General features: G+C 46.3%; 1 protein-coding gene and 1 pseudogene across 4 annotated transcripts; both read right to left on the reverse strand.

Annotated features, from left to right (window-relative positions):
• Nucleotides 1–117: 117 nt before the first annotated feature.
• Nucleotides 118–2,563, reverse strand: LOC143478157 (GTP-binding protein RAD-like; annotated as a pseudogene).
• A 2,563-nt stretch (nt 2,564–5,126) lies between these two features.
• trmt9b (tRNA methyltransferase 9B) lies at nt 5,127–14,467 on the reverse strand. 4 transcript variants are annotated; one of them, XM_076976752.1, is made up of 6 exons: nt 11,325–14,319; nt 11,035–11,155; nt 10,153–10,267; nt 8,582–8,772; nt 7,956–8,129; nt 5,127–6,686 (listed from the first exon to the last, which is right to left on the reverse strand). In XM_076976752.1, exons 4-6 carry the CDS (start codon nt 8,742–8,744, stop codon nt 5,791–5,793), a joined length of 1,233 nt encoding a protein of 410 aa, XP_076832867.1. In that variant the 5' UTR covers nt 8,745–8,772; nt 10,153–10,267; nt 11,035–11,155; nt 11,325–14,319; the 3' UTR covers nt 5,127–5,790. The 4 variants fall into 4 exon arrangements, with proteins under 4 accessions (XP_076832867.1, XP_076832865.1, XP_076832868.1 ...); XM_076976750.1 differs by lacking the exons at nt 11,035–11,155; nt 11,325–14,319 and adding an exon at nt 14,326–14,467; XM_076976753.1 differs by lacking the exon at nt 11,035–11,155 and having other exon boundaries at nt 13,020–14,319.
• Nucleotides 14,468–15,104: the final 637 nt, after the last annotated feature.

The following is a 15,104-nucleotide window of genomic DNA, read 5'->3' on the forward strand; positions in this document are numbered from 1 at the left end:
TTCCCTAAGACTTGGCGTGATCGCTTCCTTTTTGTTTCACTCACCCTGCCCATCACACATGCAAGTCTGTCAACATCGACTTTTCATCATCAGTTTAGGCTCCCATAATCCCTCATGTTCTGTTTTTACAATATAAAATATACAAATATATGCCTGTTCAGTTGTCTAGTCCGTGGGGTTAGTGTTGAAAACACAGCTTGTGGTCTTAGCAGCCTAGGAGGAGGCCGACAGAGTCCAGCTCTCTCAGAGCACTGTGAGGTTGTGGCAGGTCTTGGACTTTTGTCGGAAGGCCATCTTCTTGTTCTTCCGGGCAACCATGTGGCCCAGGAAGCATTTGGCCTTTTTGCTGACTGCCCTCTGTGTGGGGTGGGGGGTAACAAAAAGTGAACAGGAGGGGGAGAAGGTGGGGTGGACACATGAGAATCACAAGTGCAGGTTAAAGGTACAGGGTTCCCACACCTTGGTTAACATAAAATTCAAGGACCTTTCAATGACTTTCCAGGACCAACTTCCTCAAATTCAAGGACTGCACCTGCCTGCATTTACCTACTCTTACCCCTGAATATGTTATCAAAAAACGATGTTAATACAACGCAAATTCAAAAGACTGAATGTCATTTCAAGCCATGCATCCTGAAATTTTTTGTGCATGACATTAAGCGCTGATTCTACGAAAACTTCACTCACACTCAACATGACTGGCAAGTTAGCGATGCACATCTGAGATGACGACATTCACGTAAAATGGCTATAGTTGTTGAAGGATCAACAACTACCTACAGGAAACACTTGCTTTCGGTGCTGAACAAACAAACAAATTTCTCTACAGGAGAATGACCAAACTTTGCCAAGTAAAAGTCAGCATAAGCCCTGTAGAATCAATGTAATTTTAAATGAACTTGTGCTGGCAAAATAATGACATGTTGACAGTAGACAAATAATAATAATAATAACAATAATACACATATGCATATACACATACAGTACATACATAAAACAGAGGAGCAAAGCCATATAATGAGATCAAGGACCGTCAAGGACGGCTGTCTTTTATGCCTGTTTTCAAAAACTTTCCAGGGCCTTGAACTTATTTTTTCAGATTCACAAACTTTCAAGGATTTCAAGGACCCGTGGGAACCCTGAAGGTAGCTCTGCGGGACTTGAGGGACATTGGTTTGTCATCAGGGGCTAATCTCCGGGAAGAAGCAGTGGCCGTGTTTATTTTGCCGAGTCTACCATGCATCAGTCAGCTAGCGGCGGCTAAACGCTTGCAGCTTTCACCTCAGCTGCTTAGGGAGGGGGGGACATGGGGGCCTATCTTCTCAATCACATGGTTTAAGGAGCGAGCCCCCTGGAAAAGATGATGCGCAACTAACCGTCTACTGACAATTCTCTGGAGCGCCCCAGGTCACTCTTGTTTCCCACCAGGATGACGGGGATGTTTTCCGACTGGTGCGCCCAGCGAAGCTGTATGCGCAGCTCCGAAGCCTTCTCAAAGCTGGACTTGTCCGTCACCGAGTTTACAATGATGTAGGCGTCGCCCATCCACATGCACTGATCCTTCAGCCACTGGCTGTTATCCTGTGGAATGGCACCCGGTTAATACAAAAGGCGCAGAACGCTCTGTGGCGTATCACCAATCCTGTGGTTTTAGGTGGTTGTTATCAGCGAGTGACTCGCTCACCTGTTCCCATATGTCCTACAAAAGCAGATTTGTCTCTTCTTCGTTGACGATGATTGACCTATCATATGTGTTTCCTGATGGGAAGAAGGAAGTAAGAAATAAGAACATTTATTCTGAAGTACTCAGCATCTCTTATCACAGTACCAGAGTCACCTATCCCAGTATCTAGACAGTAGGATTTTGACAAATCATCCATCAATCTGAGCCCTGACCGTGGAGTTTTCCTTTAGAGCCAGTGTATTAATCTTTTACACCCACTCTGCCTGGTGTTTGACTACAACTACCTAAGCTCTATTTGAGTAATGGGTGCAGCTGTGGCTGGCTGGAAATAGCAGAAATCAATACACCTTTACCTGCTCTCCCATATGACCCATTACACTGTCTGTTAGTCAGACCAGATTGTGAGGTCCTTGAATTAGCTTAATCCCATGTCCTTGGAACATGTTCTACTAAAAAGCAAGCATTATCTCGCAACAACAAAAGTGCCCACATTGGCACCAAGACTTTACCTGTCTCCTCTGAGTCGTGACTGTCCTCAACTCCACCAAATATCCTCGCCAGACTCGACTTCCCTACGTTGAGCTCGCCAAGAAGCACAACCTTGTAGGTGTGTCCATGGGAGTCGCTCCCGGAGGAGATGACAGAGTCGGATGAATCAGACACGCAGCTGTCACGGTGCTGCTCCCCGGGACCGTAGGAGGTGCAGCGCGTGAGTGTGGAGAGCTCGGCGCTCTGCACTGAGGGCATGGTGGAGCAGAACTCGCGGTGGTCCACTGGTATGCTCCTCCGGTGTAAACTCTGCAGGTTGAAGGGAGGAAAGGGTATACTTCCTCTCCTTTTATCCATGTTCCGCAACTTGTCTCCTTTGTTCAAAGTCATGATTATAATATAAGCAGTTTGTTAATATTGTTTGTCCCACTAAGTAGACAGCCCATATTAGCCTACATTAAATACACTTATTTATTGTTTCTGTTCTGACATATCCCAGCTGCCAATATCTATAAACATAGCAGTTTTTTACAGATAAACATGCCAAACCTGCCTATTTAAAATATATAAACTTAGATGTATATTTGTCCAATGTCTTCTTTCCAACGTCTGAACTCCAATGGTCAAGAAAAATCCGTTTGGTATAGCTCCTTTCGTTTCTCTTCTACAGTGCGGTTCGGTTATGATCAGAGATGAGACGGAGCCCCTTATTTATTGCCCGGTAGGATCGCTGGCGTCAAAAAATAATCAGAAAAAAACAGCAGATTGTTCAGATTTAATGTTAATAAAAGTAAAAGATGTTTTAATAAATATATAAAAAGTTCTTACCTCTGGTGTCATGACCTCTGAAACGAAGGATGTTCTTTTTAAACTTGATCGGTCATATTTTAGGACTGCAAAAGTCTTCTCAATGATGGCTTCAGTCTAAAAAAATTATGAAATAAGCACAATATTCAGTAATTAAATTGCTGGAGCTCTTAAAAAAAGGTAAGCTCTACTAAAATGTCAAAATAGTGTATTATAATAGCGTATAATAAGAGTATTTAATTAGCTCACTATTTTACACCTTGGTCCATGAACATGTTCCTGGTTTAAAACATGGACCTTCAAGTGTTTTAAAGGGCTTGTTGATAAAGTAGGTGTACTTGTAGCCGGGTAAACTATGTGCAAGACAGGTATCCAAAGTATCCAAGACCAGGACAAAGAAAAACAATATGTCAGGCTAATATCTAAACATGTCTTTGGACTTTACCCATGTTTTAATACAAATATTTACCTGGTTTTCTTCAAAGACAGAAATGTTTCCATCTCTGAGCCTTTTCATTTTCAGGTCAAAAGTGGGGTTTTCAAGCAGGAACATTCTATTGGACCTCAATCTTCTGGACTGCAGGTCTTTTTCTAGTGTCTGCAAACAGAAAAAAACATAATCATAATAATAATGATAATAACAATAATATCCAAAAACTATGGAAAACCAACTGTGACAAAAATAAACATTCTGTTCTTACCAGAATCTCTTCATCTGTGATGTGATTCATCAATGTTGGTGTCCGGACTGCTGTGTAAATACTAAAATAACATCAGGTTGGATCCCTACCTCATCCCTGAGACCTGTCTGGATCCCTACCTTGTCCCTGAGACCTGTCTGGATCCCTACCTCATCCCTGAGACCTGTCTGGATCCCTACCTTGTCCCTGAGACCTGTCTGGATCCCTACCTCATCCCTGAGACCTGTTTGGATCCCTGCCTCATCCCTGAGACCTGTTTGGATCCCTGCCTCATCCCTGAGACCTGTTTGGATCCATACCTCATCTCTGAGACCTGTCTGGATCCCTACCTCATCCCTGAGACCTGTTGATCTATAATTTCCCATACACACTCTGAACAGGTCTCAGGGATGAGGAGAGATTGAACATGGCTCTCACAAATGTTTCCATACTCTCTGTTATATCCAATACATAATCATGAAACTGGTTTTGACAAAAAAAGCCAAAAATGTTCTAAGCATTAAACAAGAAGCCTAACAATAAACATGTTAGCTGGCGCTGTCACCGGGTCATGTGATCAGGCTGTCTCATGAGAAAACTGCGCATGCTCCGGTCGCGTCTCGTTTACTCTGCAGCTGCCTTCACTCAACACTTGAGCTTCGTAATCTAGGTTCACTTGACACGTCGTGACTGCCGCAAGGGTCACAATCTATGCAATCTTTTTTTAACTAATATTGGAAAATGCAGTTCGGGTTTGATTTTGTTGCGACCCAGGTGTGCATCCTCTCCAAAATATACATCTACAAAGCATAACCGCAGTCTTAGCTTAGGCCTACATGATAAGAATCAGATTAAATAAAACATTAAATAAAAGTTTATTAAAACTGCACTATTGCAAAACTATTACGAATCTTTATACACCGTAACTATTTATATTGTATTGTATACAATACTTCATATGAGTGAAGGAAAATGAATGAAATTATTTATTTAAAATAACTGCTCCTCTGTCTCCGTTCTGCTTTGTGCAGTGGTTTCCTCTCAACAGCAGGCTGATGTTTGTGGAAGATGAGCTAAATGTTCTCCTCTTCTGGGCAAAGAAGCTCTCATCAAGAAGCAACAAAGCTACGTGGATATCGGTGTTGATTAGGGCATGAATGAGCTTTTTCACGAGTGTGGACACACACACACACACTTGTGCGAAACAATAGCTGGGAACAGAGGATATCTCGAGAAACTAACATGTGCTCCCCTTTCAACACATTTAATTCAATACATAGAGGCACAGTGGCACAGAATATTTAAAATATAGCTCATTTATTAAATTTGAACCGTCAGAATACACAGTGTAAGGAAAAGAAACAGGAGAAACCGTTCAAGCTTAAAAAGTAAATTTCCAAGAATTGGCAAGAGAAGTAGATCCACAATACACCTGCATTACTATGTAAAAATTGAATCTCAATAGCCAATGTTTAAACATTTATTCAAGTTTTTAAGATGGAAATCCATGTGCAAACTACCTGCGCTGGACACAGCGACGTCTGAGGATGACACAGCAGTTTGTAGCTTAAGCCTAAAGTACGAGACACCACAACCACACACACAGGACTCCTGAGACGAAGGCATTCACTACTTAAATACTAGTTATGTGCTCACATTGTTTGTTCCAGTACAGTATGCAGGGTTCTCAGTTTCAGACAGGCATCGCTAAGGGCAGCTAACAGAGACATGCTTGCCATGAAAATCAGCATCATAATCAGTGCTATAACATCGCTTAAAACCGCCATGAGATTCAAAAACAATTGAGGACACAGACAGCTGGAAAGCAAAAACCAGCAGTACTTTATTCAAACCTAAAAAACTATTTATGTTATTGGATAACTAGTCTTTAACCACTGACAGGAATAAATACACAATGGAACTAATAATACTGTCTTGGTCCACATTAAGAAGCAAGCATCAGTATATTATTGGTTTACAGTGGACGCTGACCATTTTTCAAAGAGAACTCAATTTTATGGTCCTCCAATTCAAACGCTAAAAACCATAAATAAAACATTTAAAACCACTTTGGGGCGGGGAAAAATGAATAGAAAAGTTAAAAGTAAGATAAACTCAAACCCTCCACACTTAAACCTTCTCGGCCACCACACACCAGTTGGTGTGGTCCAGGCAGGCGTGCAGGACGTGGAGCTCCTCGACGTGCTCCTCGATGAGCTGCGCGAGTTCCCCTTCCCTGAACACGTGGTAGTAGCGTAGGCACGACTCGTCCAGCTTCTCCCCGTCCCACTGCTGGCCGTGCTGGAGAGACGCCAAGCTGGACCGCCTTCCGGCAGTGTCGCGCCCCGCGTCGCCTCCGTGCGACCGGCCCTTCCGGCAGGGGACCAGGTCGGGCAGGGCCACGGCCGAGCAGTCCTGGACGATCGCCACGCCGCCGCCGCCATCTCCGCTGTTGCGCTCGTCGGCCGCGTGCGCCTGGAGGCGTGGCTCGGCGGAGAAGACGTCTTCGTCAAGGCTGGACCTGGCCGACGGCGTGGAGAAGAAACTGGAGAACTGGCTCATGAGGCTTCTGGCGCCGCAGGAGACTATCTCGCTGGTCTCCCCGTCGACGAGCTCTCTGGAGGAAGAGCGCGACGCGGTCGGGCTGCCGAAGTCCAGCACGGAGTCCAGCGAGCGGGAGAAGAACCACAGCCCCCGTCTCCTCTGGTGGCGGGCGCTGGCCGCCTTGTTCTCGTCCGCTGCGGAAGACGTGCTTCTCGCGTTTCTGTGCTTGTTCTGGGCGTCGGCCGCGTCTCCGACGCGTTGGGGTCCGTCCCCTCGCCACGGGGCTCTCCCGCGCCCTCTGGGGATGAGGTGCGAGGGCGGGTGGGGGTTCCAGGGGACGAAGACGTCTTGCTTCTCGAACTTGCGGTGCTTCTGTTCCATGGCCCACACGTAGATCATGACGCGTCCTCCTGGGCGTAGCGTACGCGCCATCTCCTTCAGGGCGCGAATCCGACGCGCCTTCGTCGACATGTGGTGGAGGACTAGGAACGAAAAAAAACGCTATGCACACTCAGAACAGCAGCAGTGTACGGTAGAGACAATTTCTTTAAGAAAGACACTTCCCCCTTCTTAGTAACTCGTTAAATTGTTATTAAAAATGAACGCAAATTAAACCCTAATCTGACATTCTAAAAAGGAAGCATTATAATAATACCAAGGTGTTTTAACACAAAAAGGCACGGTGTATTACAGTGCAGTGATTTTAGTAGTGAGAAGTCAGTTACTATAACGCAAACAAGCACTTTTCATGCGAGCTCAAATGGAAGTGTTGGAAAAAGTAGCACTTCATAGTTATACTTGACAAATCACACGTCTTGAGAGGCTGGCTTTGACAGGTTAGTCAGCAGAAAACTGAGTTTCTTGGCTTACAGCTCGACTGAAGTCTACGCAAACGGCTGGACCCTCAGTGGTGAGGCCACTCAGACCCAAACTGCTTCCATTAATAGCTACACGTACGATTCTTCAGTCAGTCTCCATATCTGCCTAATGACACATAACAGCGGGTGATCTGCACATCAAAACCCAAACTCATCATACACCCCAGTCGCTAATAGATTATGAGCACAACAAATCCTTTTATGTGACATGTCAAAACATGATGTAATCCTGAAAAGGTACTTAAAGCAATAATCTGGATTGAATGCGTCTGCCTGCTTCTTTCTCCCGTTCGAATGTCTTCTTGAGTGGCCACGGTAATCGTCTCTCGGGGGGTGAACCCAGGGTTGCCAGGTGATCCAGCCTCCCTGAGAGCTGCTAATCTCCTGTAGCTTGGTAACACGACTTGTTTTCTGCACATCTTACTTCAATAAAGGTTATATTACCTGTGCTGACACCTTAATTACTGAAAAGGCCAGCAGATTGGCTCTAAACAGTCTGGCGACAGAGCTATCTGGATTAATCCAGGGGTATCAGATGAACCGTGAAACCCAAAGTCGCATCAGGCCCAGCAGAACAAAAGGTACTGCTGCAGTATATTGAGATTTAACAGAGCTCAATCACAGCAATAACAGAGCCAGTACCTCTGCGATCCATAAACACTTCACCCATATCCCGTTATTGATCACATTTCCTAAGGACCGCCAAAAAAAATGTAACAAATAATAATAAAAAAACTTTTAAACTGGAGCCTGTAGTTGTGGTGGGACCAGCGATCTCCGATAAAGAAGTTCAAGATGATTACATCATTAGCAATCCAGCGCATGTATTGTAGATCAGTGGGGAGACGTGAAGCTTTGGGCCAGCGAGCTAACCTGCGATGGAGAGGACGGCATCGAAGCAGCAGTCCCGGTAGGGCAGACGCAGGCCGTCACACAGCTGCACCTCGTGACCGCGACTCCAGGCCGAGTCCACCAGGGGGCGGCACAGGTCACAGCCCAGCTTGAAGATGCCGTCGTTGATGTGCAGGTACTTGCCATTGCCGCATCCTGGGGCCAACGCAAGCAAACGCATCAGCTTCAGTTTCATTAGAAGGCAGATGGAGGCGGGGCTGAGGGGGTGAACACGCCCCTCGCGATGACTACCCTGGGGCGGTCTGTTGTATGACCGAGCCCCCATCACCACGTTTTGATTACTCTACTGTAATTCGGTCGTAATGGTTCATGAGCTGAAAAATCTTATTTTGCTTTAGAAAAATGCCAGCATGCTCATTAATTTAACAACTGAACATCTTTTACGTCGGGAAAGATGAGAAAACACAAGATTTAAAACGCATTTCGATTTAGAAGAATAATCCTTCAAAAAAGGTTGTCATGTCCAAATAAAAGTATTAAATACTTCAAACCAATTAAAAATTTGACAGACTTTGGGTTTTGAGAGCATGTTTAAACAGCCATTGAACGAGGCTCCAGTGTCTTGCTGCCTGATCACGATGCCTTACCCACATCAGCCACGATGCTGCCGGGCTCCTGGTCCAGTAAGAACTGCTTGACCCTGGGCCAGGCCTTGTAGCGGCTGTCGTTGAAGAAGGGCGCGATCCTCTCATAGACGCTGTGAACGTGCGCCCACTCCAGCTGGCTGGCAGCCTCATCCATGCTGTTCATGAATCCGCCTGATCCAGCATCCTCCGTGCTGAGAGAGAGAGAGAGAGAGAGAGAGAGAGAGAGAGAGAGAGAGAGAGAGAGAGAGAGAGACTCACTCAAACCCGAGTGAACCACAACTGTGCTGTTGTGACTAACAAGACCTTCTCAGTGGGTCAGCCCGACTGATGGTGAACATGGAGCCCGCACACATGAGTCACTCAACCATCTCCCTACAGCAGGACGGGGTCGTGACCTGCCGCCTCCATGCAAGGCTCCGCACATCCACCTCATCTCCATGTGGTGACAGGTCATCATCATCATCATCATCCTCACCACCACACTCCTCATCCTAGTACTGTGAACAAGCGTGTTTCTCTGTGCGTTTAAGCACTGAAGGTCAAACCTTTAACCGTGCTCAGCAGGTTTTCTGGACAACAGTAAAACAGAGTTGCTCTCTGTACAGCCACACGGGAGAAACCTCTTCACTGAGTGACACTAATGTTATCTCCATCTGCAGTGTTGAATATTTTATCGTGCTCTTGTGGCCCTGAGGTGAGGAGGTGAGCTCACTGGAGGTCCTGGAGTACGCAGGGTGCCCCCGATTTCAAATTCCCACAACTCATGGGCATGAATTTGACGAACGCAGAAACACGAAGAAACTCGGACTACGAGATAAACAATCGTGCCGTTTGAGCACTGCATGCACTCGAGCACAGAACACACGGCGTTTACGAACAGTCTTTGCCATCAGCATCGAATGCAGCATCACTGGTGTTTACACCGCGTCCCTTTCATTGCCATTTGTGCCATCTGAGCCACCACCCCTTGTGCACGCCCTTGGCCTGGTCTTATGAGGAGCCCCGCGGTGTGTGTGTGTGTGTGTGTGTGTGTGTGTGTGTGTGTGTGTGTGTGTGTGTGTGTGTGTGTGTGTGTGTGTGTGAAGGAGGGTTCTGCGGCACACCTGGCATGATTGAAATGTGGAGTGTGTTCTGCTCACAGTGCTCACTCTGTCTGCTGGTCTGCTTTTAAGAGCCTGTCTCAGCGCTTCAGAGTGAATATGTGAACATCTTCGTTTATTTCTCTGGGGCGCTGGATTAAGCCGAAAGTGTCGCCTCGAGTAGGCTCTTTGGAGCGGTGGCTGACATCAATCAGGTTATGCAATGGTGCTGTCAAGTTACAAGCGTCTGAAGTCACCGGTGACTAGCTACGCATTCTGCAGCGATTTCAGCTCTTCCTCCCTGTGCCCCTTTACGTTCTCGGTCGATGGGCTTCATGGTCCAACCAGCAAATCAATGTGACCTTCAGAAGCGTCGCTACCAGCGCACACGAGTATAGCGAAACAGGAGCCACTCCAGCAGATTCGAGCTTAAGACACAAACAAAACAACGCGGCGATGATTTCAGAACAGTGCCATTTCCGAGGGCCTGACCTTCTCAGACATTCTCAGCAGAGTGCCGTCATTATGCGGCGATGCTCCGGTCTGTCGAGGATCACATGAGAAGGTTCATCAAGGCTGAACTGCTCGCTGCCATCCACTCAATGTCCTGAAAAGAAAAAAAACGGAGAATAAAGACCTGAGAATCCACAGAGCAGCGTTACCCAAATCCAAACCTATGTGCGACCACAGAGTCCACAACTCTGCCGTATCCCAGCGACCAGGTATTCTGCACCACTGGCTTCTTGGTGCGAGTGGGATCGACTGCTGGAGTGCGCTGTGGTGAAGAGAGGCGTGAGAACGTGTACACGCTCCGCTCCGAGCTGCGTGCCGCCAGTGGTGGCGTGCACGAGGGTGTGATCCAGGGGAACACCCTCGACGTATCCAATCGACGGCCACAAAGTCGACGCGTACGTGGGGATAAGTTCCACCCTAGCTACGGCTCGGAACGATACGCACCGCGTTTGTCTTTACGGGCGATTTTTTTTTTTTTGGGAATCGGCTCGAGTGCGCGGATGCATCGGAGAGCAGAGGCGTATCGGCGCCATCAGACTGAGCTCGTCTGCTCGGTGCGACGCCCACAGAATTCTTTCCCGCGCCACCAGCATCTTGTTGGTCCTCGTTAACGGTCCTCTCTGGCATTCCTGCAGCGCTGCTTCGTGATCATACCTGCTGTTAAAACCTCCACACAAATAAACCTGAATCGAATTGCACTGCATGATTAAACACTCGTGCCATTGTGTGTTACATTTCCAGTGATTTATCTGCATGGATCCTCAGCTGTTTTTTTATTGTGTCTACATCGTCCTTTCTTCAAATTCCATTTAGACTGGGATAGATGATAAAGGATAAAAGAACGAATCATTTGCTGCTTACTCATTCATTCATCTTCATTCGTCTTCATTCATACATTCATTCATTCATTTCACAGTTATGAATGAATAGGCATTCTCGTGCATGTCTGCAGGCCGGACACTGCCCTCACCCATGTGATTTGCTAGGGGGGAAAAAGCAATACAAAACATGTCAATCTGAATGACTGAAATCAATGAATCTGTAAGAAATCAAACATTGGACAGTGAATGGACAATCATTCACACCACACTTTAATATTTACCATGACTATAATTAAAGAAGGACCCACCCACAAAGCAGCCTGGACTCACAGAAACAGGTTCATTATGTCCGTCACAGCTGCCTAAGGGAGTTCATCGCAACCTTCGAGATCACACAGACACATCAGGGATGTCTTTGCCAACCTCTCTTCAGGACACCGGCATAGACACGAGGTCGCTCGGAGGAACACCGACTCCTGGGCTGTAGTGGAATCTCTCTGGTAACGAGATGTCTGGTAGAACCACTGTCCGCCGCTAATGAGGCTCCATGACTAATCCATTCTATTTCGAGACACCACAGGTTGTGTGGGCGTCCGTGCCAGCACGGATTTCAGCAGTCCTTCATCACAAGGACCTGCTTGGGATCACCTCCAGTGGGAGAAGCAGGAGGTGATGACTCATCTCAAAGGGACACCGACTAACGACGGAGTCGTTAGTCTGATTAATTGATTAGACTGATATGAGAATTTACACCATAAATTCACATACAGTTCTATAAAGCTTTTTTGGTCTTTGGCCAGTAGAGGTTTTCTAACCTCTCTAAGCATCTCTGTACTTGCTCCTCCTGTTACCACCACAACTTGTAGGTCTTCCAAATCTTCTAACATATAACTAGGGCCTTATGAAGGGGAATATATTTTAAATATGTAGAAAAATATATATTTTTTCTGAAAATTATGATTGCTGAGGAATTGTAAGGTACGACATTGCTAACCGTTGTTGAAGAACTTCAAAGGACTTCTCCAGTATTTCCTACTGACCGTTTTCAGCTGCGTGCAGACATTTGGTCAATTGTCTGACATGCTACTTTCAATTTTACTCCTGCATCATGAAAGTGGTTTTTTTTTTTTTTTAATAGAGGGGCCTTCCTTAATCAGCTTACAGTGCATGTGTTCTTAACACAGCTGCCTTTGCGGGCCACTGTCCATTAGCCTTTGCTATCGTTGACATTACTCCTCCTCTCATGCATGATCATGATGGGGTCGATGGGTTTGGCCCAGTCCTCCAGCTCGGCGGTCCCCGGTGAGGTTCACAAAGCCGCTCCACACAGCAGCCATCATGTGAGCAGCTGCGCCTGCGAGGCTATAATTAGGCCCGTATACCCGGCCAGCCTCTCAGCACGCATCTGCTTCCAGAAATTAATGGGAGCGCCTCATGAATTATACAATGCTTCATTGTTGTTGCCCCCCCCCCCCCACATCCAGATATGAATGGGGTCGTTTCCCTTGTACGCACCCACACCAGTGAGAGAAGCCAAGCGCAGGACAGTCTGCAGTAATCCAGCGTGTAAGATTCTACCACAATAACGAAACTTTATCTTGTCTGTTGTTTCTATTTGCTCAAAATATTGTGTGTTGCGGCGTCTCAGTACCCGCTTGGGCTCAATAAAGATGAGATCTGTATAGTACAGGCATGGACCTGTAATGTGATGCCACAGTTAAACGCTAAATATAGATGTTCATACATGATAGAACAAATCTATTACATAATATACAATATAAGAAATGTATAGAATCAGTGTTACTTCAGTGTAATATTTCTACATCCAATACATTTGACAACTTGACAACCACCGGATGAGCAACATTCTACATCCTCATCAAAAAAGGGCAGTAATAATGTTGGAATATAAGGGTGGTGTTAGACACGGTATTTACACCAGTTCATTCATTCAGCCTCGTCCACAGCGGGAATACTAGGCCATAAACAGACTCGTTTGCATAAATAGTTATGTAAAATAGTTACATAAATGGTATAAGCTTTTCTGTGCGCAGTTACCAACGGGACGTATCATTTGTTGCAGTAAATCGTTGAGGATGTACGTTTCAGACGGTGCACGGCCGTGTGTTCGGTGTGACCCGTTAAGCCTGGTTTATACTCGACGCGCCGCGAGCGGCGCGAGGGTCCGCGCGGCGAAAATGACGTAATCGCGGTGGCTCCGCCCGTGCGCGAGGGCCTCGCGCGCTGTCGCGGCGCGAGGTCGTGCACCTCTCGAATTTTGTAACTTCGCGCGCGCGCCGCGCTTCAGCGCGATGGACAAAGTCATGTTTGCCGGGTTCATACACCTAAACAAGGTGGAATTAAAGCACTTGTACGTCACTTTAAAGGTCCATTTCAATATTTCCCAGCACGTTAAACTTAATTAAGTTAAATATTTATACATATACTCGAAATGAATCGAAATAATTCGCATTTTAATCACATTATTTAATGGTTGTTTATTTTCAAAACGCTCAATCTTAACGTCTTCACGTTCTCTCATGTTTCGTCCTGGAATTACAAGAGCCTAGTATTTGTTAACGTAATTTCAACATTTTAATGTACTTTAGCCTAAATTCCAGCACTTTTCAAACCTGAAACACAAAGCAACATCAAAATGCGTCAGGTAAATGTTCATTCCCCTTTTTTTGAGGGGTGTTTCTTTATACTACCACATATCGTTTCGGACAACATTGCAAAGCCATATTTATGTTTGATACCTAATGTATATATACGGTCTCTGGTCAGGTAAAAATGTTCTTTCCCCGGTTTTGCAGAGGTTTTTTATTCTCCACTGCCACCTATCGCCACCTATCGTTTCGGAGAACACTGCAGCGACGCTCGCGACGTTCGCGAAAGTATAAACGCCTACACCGCTCGCGCAGGGTCGCGCGAGGTGGGCGGAGCCGCGCGCTACAGTCACTCGCGAAAGTATAAACCAGGCTTTAACGTCTCGGAACCCCGGTCCATTCTCCAGGTGTGCATCACTCAGCCCATTTGTTGCTCAGAAAGCTCAAAGCCTCTAATCGCACACGGTTCGTCCAGACGAATGAAGCATGCAAGGAGGAAATCGAGTTGTGTAGACACGCAGAAACAACCCGGTGACTTTACAAATATAAAACTATTCGCACTACTGAACCCGATCACTTCGCTCGTTAAAACTGTAGCAAAGACGGCACGCGCGCTCGGTAAACGTCTCGTTCGCAGCGGGGAACGGAAAGTTCACGAGCCCAAATTCATTTGGGATTCGTCTTTTGACGTCACACATCACAGAGAGGTTCGGCGTACGTACCGTGAGCCACGAGAAGCGCCCGGACCGACCCGGACGGACCCGGGTTTATGTTCTCGTGCGGAACGTGGGTTGCGCGTCGCGACCTGACCACAGCCGAGGAGCCGCGCGAGCGCCGCACGCGCTGGTCGAGCCCGCGGACACGCGCGATTGGAACGTTATCGCGAACGCCGGGAACGTCGCTCGCTCGCGGCGTGACATCCGCCGCTGCCATTGGTTAGTTCACCCACGTGATCCCAACACAACACAAACCCCTGCACGAGAGCCCGTCAAGTACGACGAGGGCTTCTAGGAATCCCGGAAATAACACTGGATCATTTGTTTGTAAATGCATCTATATTCACGTTTAACAGCGTTTATTTGCGTATATTGACGTGCACTTTTGAACAGTTAAAACTACTGTGCACAATTATGTTCCTACAAAACCATTTCCACGGTGACTCGAGTCCTGGCGTTGCCCTTTACTACCAGACTGTGGACTAATTATAATTATAGTGAACAACATATTAGGCCTCAACATCTTTTTAGGAGTGTGAAATTCAAATGTTCTTATTAATTAATGTATATTTTGAACATTTAAAATGCAGCTGTGCTGTGATATGGACACTGTGGAGGTCCAGGGTTTTACCTGTACTATTTCAGCATAAACTGCACACCACATACTAACCAGTACGTTAAAATATTACACAAAGTGCAACAGACTAATTCCAAGCTATTTGCTCGTGCATATGTTGCATATAGCGGTTTGGTTTATTCATTGCTCAGTTCTGGTGTTCCACATG

The sequence above is a fragment of the Brachyhypopomus gauderio genome, chromosome 16, assembly GCF_052324685.1.
Source record: "Brachyhypopomus gauderio isolate BG-103 chromosome 16, BGAUD_0.2, whole genome shotgun sequence".
Lineage (NCBI taxonomy): Eukaryota > Metazoa > Chordata > Actinopteri > Gymnotiformes > Hypopomidae > Brachyhypopomus > Brachyhypopomus gauderio.